This window comes from Poecilia formosa, unplaced genomic scaffold, assembly GCF_000485575.1.
Source record: "Poecilia formosa unplaced genomic scaffold, Poecilia_formosa-5.1.2 Scaffold451, whole genome shotgun sequence".
NCBI lineage: Eukaryota > Metazoa > Chordata > Actinopteri > Cyprinodontiformes > Poeciliidae > Poecilia > Poecilia formosa.
Genome location: NW_006800390.1, coordinates 39,320 through 44,756, shown reverse-complemented (window position 1 = coordinate 44,756; position 5,437 = coordinate 39,320). Strand labels below are relative to the sequence as shown.

Genomic DNA, 5,437 nt, shown 5'->3' with positions numbered 1-5,437 from the left:
CTACACATGCATTTATACATGAGATTCCTGAGCGCAGCTGCTCTTGTGGGAACAGCGTTATGTGCAAACATATGTCTAGCATCTAGGCACTCTGAGTAATAGCCTCATGCCATCATTGTAGGCCACATACAGTTTCTGCAGGCTACTTTTTTTGTATCTTCGCCACAGATGGGCTGTGTAAAGTGAAGTACAAAAAGCTTTAAAAAGAGCTATCTTCACAGAGGATGAACACATACCAAACTTTCTGATCAGAATATTAGCTTGTACATCATACGATACTGCCTACAGATGTCACGGTCATCAGTTATATAGTGTCCCAAATATTTAATTTCATTGCATATATTGAGGACAATGCCAGATAAAGAGAAGTCAGGGGTTATCAGATGCTTATCTTCCCTACTTCTAACAATCATAACATTGCTTTTCTTAGCGTTATATTTGATGTCAAAGTCATAACCATATTGGGAACAGACCCTTAGTAATTGTTGAAGGCCAGCACTATATGGGCATAAGATTACCAAATCATCTGCATACATGATGCGATTGATTGTGCAGTCACCAACTACACAGCCTGTTTTACAACAATTCAGGCGCTTTGATAGTTCATCCATGTAGATGTTAAAAAGGTAAGGGGACAGTGAACTTCCCTGCCTTACTCCATTACCAACATTAAATGAATCAGACATTGTATTACCCCATTTGACATACATCGGTTGATGACCATACCAGTAGACAAGAATTCTAATTAGATATTTGGGTACACCTCTGCTTTCTAACTTGCAGAGCAGTTTTTGGTGATTCACACGATCAAATGCTTTGGAGACATCAATAAAACACATAAATACTGTAGTGTTGTGCAAATTATACAAGTCTAAAATCTCCTGTAGCATAAAAATACACATGTCTGTGCCATGTTTGGGTTTAAAACCGAATTGATTGTCAGAGGTCAAGACAAACTCTTCAAGCGTATTTAAAAGGACTCTTTCTAAAACTTTCGACAAACTACTAGCTAAAGCTATGGGTCGGTAATTCTCCAGAGAGCTAATCTTACCCGCTTTAACTTTAATAATGGGTACCAGAATGACAGATAACACTGAATTAGGTAACAGACCATGTACTAGATAGCCAGTGAAACACATAGAAAGTAATACACAGAGTTTCTTACTTGCATTTTTCAAATGTTCAGTGGAAATGTTATCCATCCCACAGGCCTTGTTGTCTTTCAGTGTCATAATTGCATGATATATTTTTCTTGTGGAGATATATTCACATTATCATTACTGTGAATGCCTCTCATGACAAAAGCGTCACTTTTGACACAATTAAACAGCGCACTGTAGTGCTCCTGCCATAACTGAGTGATTTCTTTTACACCACTAACACCATCAATAGTAGCTGGTAGTGATGTTTTGCAGTTATTTGCTTTTTAAATTTATTTCCAAAAGCCCTTAACATTATCATTTCCCAACTTTCTAGCAAGAGAGTCAGACCTCATAGTATTTTCATTTCTCCTTATAAATCTTAAAACATATTTAAAATTAGCATTTGCTTGTTTTTTGTATTCAAACAAGGGGCCATGTCTCTGTTTACCTGAATCAACCCATGCTTTAAGAGCCCTTCTGGCCTCTGCATGATGCTCTCTTACATAGTCGTTCCAGCCTGGCCTGACGCTATGTGAGCTGGTTTTATGTAGTGGCTTGCTTGAGGTAAGGAGGGACTTCACAATATTCTCATACAAGGTACATAACTCAATACCATGTTGGGGGTCTTTACAATTCATATCACAGCATGAGATTGCTCCCTTTGGTAAGTGTATATTGCTAAACATGTTGTTTGTACGATAATAATCTGAAGATCTTTTTCAGTCAAGTTATCCCATGCTATTTTTCCTATACTTGTATTACAGTCTGCAGGAAAAACAGAAGGTATGCAATTCATGTTTACACACAAGGAAAATGGTATATGATCACTGGTGGCAAATTCATAGTTGACACGAATGCCCTGGAAGGAATCATGAGCATCAGCTGTACAGATACAATGGTCTAACCATGAGGTTGTATGCCATGCATCACAAAGTTTATAATTAATGCAGTGGTTTATTTCAATGGTCCAAGTTTCTATCAAACCTTGTGACATCTCCCTCCACTCTACGTGGAGGGATCCATCATTTATTAATTGTGTTTGGTTCAAAGGCAGACAGGAAGGGGCGGGACCAGGATCCACTAGCACCAGCGCATCCTCTCTATATAAGCAGCCTGCACCGGGGCGTCAAGAGAGGGGAGAGGAGTTGAAGCTGGCTTGGCGCTGAGTCGTCTTCTCCACCCATCTCTGCTCTCCAGAGGTGGCTTTTCCCTGACCTGCCTGCCCACCCCGTCTTTGTTTGACCTTTCTTTTCTTTTGCAGGACTTCCCCGCTCACCCCGCACCCCCGCTGAGATGCCATCGGCCATAGGGGTCCGCCTGCTTGTTTACTGTTCTTTTTTTGTTGTTGTTTTGTTGCTCAATAAAGAGCGAATTTATTGTTGAAGGCCGTGTCACCCTGTTCTTTTGTTACGGCTCAGCGAGCCGGGTCGTAACAAACCTCAACAATTATTTTATAAAAACAGTCAAAAATCCTAAAAGGTGAATTATGGAGCAGCAGCTCAATGAGTGAAGAGAGTTTAAAGTTTAAGAAGTCTCTCTGGCTGATTGGATCTTAGAGAAAATAGACATTTTCTAGAGTTCAGGGTTTTCTATTCATTTCAACCTGAAAACTGATGATAAGTTAAATATTTTTAAAATGATCAAAATGTCTAAAAACCAGAAGCTGCAGCTGTCCTGGATGAACTGAACGTTTAGATGTTTGAATGGCTGAAATCATCCAGAGGATGAAGGAAGTAGTTAAAGGCCAAAAACATCCAGAATCAACTTGAAGAAAGAAGAAGAAACAGGAGGACAATAGTGCTGAATCAGCATTCACACAATGAAAACATCTGGACTCACCGAGCCTTTCTGCAGTTCCTCACAGCTGGAACCAGTCTCAGTCGTCCATCTGATGATGTGTTGTACTTCTCCAGGTCCAACTCATCCAGAACCTCTGACATCTGCAGCATGAAGGCCAGAGCTGAACAGTCAGTCACTGAGAGCTCCTTCCCTGAATCCAGCAGCTGTTGGATCTCCTGATAAAATGAGACGTCGTTCATCTCCATCAGACAGTAGAAGATGTTGATGCTTCTGTCAGCAGAGATTCTATTAGTGTTCATCTCCTTCAGGTTGGTGATGATTCTCTGGATGGTTTCTGGACGGTTCTCTGTCTGACCCAGCAGATCTTCTAAGAGTCTCTGGTTGGACTCCACAGTGAGACCATGAAGGAAGCGGACAAACAGGTCCAGGTGGCCATTTTTACTGCTGAGGGATTTCTCCATGACTTTCTTCATGAACTCATCTAGAGATGTTTCATTGTATTCTTCTCCCAGGAACGTCTTGATGACCTCTGACCTCCTGCTGGTGAAGCAGTGGAGCATGTAGACGGCAGCCAGAAACTCCTGGATGCTCAGATGAACAAAGCAGTAAACTGATTTCTGGAAGATCACACTCTCTCTTTTGAAGATCTCTGTACAAACTCCTGAGTACACTGAGGCCTCTGTGACATCCAGACCACACTGCTCCAGGTCTTCTTGGTAGAACATAATGTTTCCTTTCTCCAGATGTTCAAACGCCAGCCTCCCCAGTTGCAGAAGAACTTCCCTGTCAGCCTCCAACAGTTTCTGTGGGCTTGTCTCATGTTCTCCACGGTACTTGTTGTTCTTCCTCTTTGTCTGGACCAGCAGGAAGTGTGAGTACATGTCAGTCATGGTCTTGGGCAGCTCTCCTCTCTGCTCTGGGGTCAACATGTTCTCCAGAACCGTAGCAGTGATCCAGCAGAAGACTGGGATTCCACACATGATGTGGAGACTTTTTGATTTCTTGATGTGGGAGATGATTCTGCTGGACTGCTCTTCATCACCGAACCTCCTCTTGAAGTACTCCTCCTTCTGGGCGTCGGTGAAGCCTCGTACTTCTGTTACCCTGGAAACACATGAAGGAGGGATCTGATTGGTCGCTCCAGGTCTGGTAGTTATCCAGATGAGAGCTGAGGGAAGCAGGTTCCCCTTGATGAGGTTTGTCAGCAGAACATTGACTGATGACTTCTGAGTGACATCAGAAACCAGCTGACTGTTGTTGAAGTCCAGTGAAAGTCTGTTTTCATCCAGGCCATCAAAGATGAAGAGCAGTTTGCATTTAGCCAGCTGCTCTGCTGGGAGCTTCTGGAGTGTTGGATGGAAAACATGGAGCAGCGAGAGAAGACTGTGCTGCTCACCTCTGATCAAGTTCAGCTCCCTGAACGAAAGCAGAACCACCACACTGACATCTTGGTTCTCCAAGGCCTCAGCCCAGTCCAGAGTGAACTTCTGCACTGAGAAGGTTTTTCCAACACCAGCGACGCCGCTGGTCAGAACCACTCTGATGACTCCTGATGGTTCCCTTTTTCTCCACCTCCACTGCCTCTGACCTGCTTCTACTGTCTTTAAGGATTTAAAGATGTCATGGCACCTGATTGCAGTAATGTGGAGGTTCTGGATCTTGGAAGCTCTCTCCAGCTGCTTCACCTCATGCTGGGTGTTAACATCTTCACTCTGTCCTTCTGTGATGAAGAGATCAGTGTAGATCCTGTTGAGGAGGGTTGTACTTCCCGTTTCATCACTTCCTTCAGTCACACGTTCACATCTCGTCCTCAGACTGATTTTATGTTTCTCTAGAACCTCCTGTAGACCAACATCTGCTGAAGCAGAAGAAAAGACAGATGAAGTAAAAAACATGATTTAGAGGTAAAGTTGGAACAAAACGATCTGGAACATTCAATGCAGCAGCTTTAAGCAATATCAACTCTTCTGCATGATGTCACCACTGTCCTCATTTTACCATTTCTATCTGACATTTTCCAACAAACAACAGCTGCAGAAGAGGCAGAGACAGAGAAATGTTTTCCTCCCAGCATTTTCCAGCTTTAATAAAAAAAAAAATCTGAAGAAAAAGTTGTAATCTGCCAGAGAAATTGCTGGTTGTATCAGATAGTTTTAACATTTAAAGTGGCTTTTCTCAGTCAGAGACTTGATTCAATTTTCTAAAAGAGTAATTACAAACTGGAAATGACATCAGACCCAGATAGCACACGATGTTAAATCAACGTTGAAATATGGTTAGAATTGTTGATTTTTGGTTGAAGACGACAAATGATGGTGGATCAATCATCAAACAACCATCCAATCAAACCGTTGAAACTGTGTCATTGAATCAACTTTGTTTGGTGGTTGAAATCTGATCACTGAAATGCCGAAGTCTGATTAATGGCTGATTTGTTGTTGAAGTCGACAAATGACGGCGGATCAACCATCAAACAACCATCCACCTCTAGCCAA

The 5,437-nt window shown here is 42.3% G+C and overlaps 2 protein-coding genes across 2 annotated transcripts in view; both read right to left on the bottom strand.

The window, feature by feature from the left end:
* LOC107833776 (RNA-directed DNA polymerase from mobile element jockey-like) overlaps positions 1–1,243 on the bottom strand; it is a 13,474-nt gene extending 12,231 nt beyond the window's left edge. Inside the window, exon 1 of the mRNA XM_016663868.1 lies at positions 296–1,243. Coding sequence (XP_016519354.1) covers positions 296–1,232 — 937 coding nt within the window. The 5' untranslated portion in view covers positions 1,233–1,243. The remainder of the gene's footprint in view (positions 1–295) is intronic.
* A 1,578-nt stretch (positions 1,244–2,821) lies between these two features.
* On the bottom strand, positions 2,822–4,837 carry LOC107832895 (protein NLRC3-like). Its single transcript, XM_016663867.1, has one exon. It carries the CDS (start codon positions 4,835–4,837, stop codon positions 2,978–2,980), a length of 1,860 nt encoding a protein of 619 aa, XP_016519353.1. The 3' UTR covers positions 2,822–2,977.
* Between the last annotated feature and the right edge of the window lie 600 nt (positions 4,838–5,437).

Bases quoted from the DNA above. Each gene is read 5' to 3' on its own strand.
- LOC107832895 (XM_016663867.1), bottom strand. From the start codon at position 4,837: ATGTTTTTTACTTCATCTGTCTTTTCTTCTGCTTCAGCAGATGTTGGT.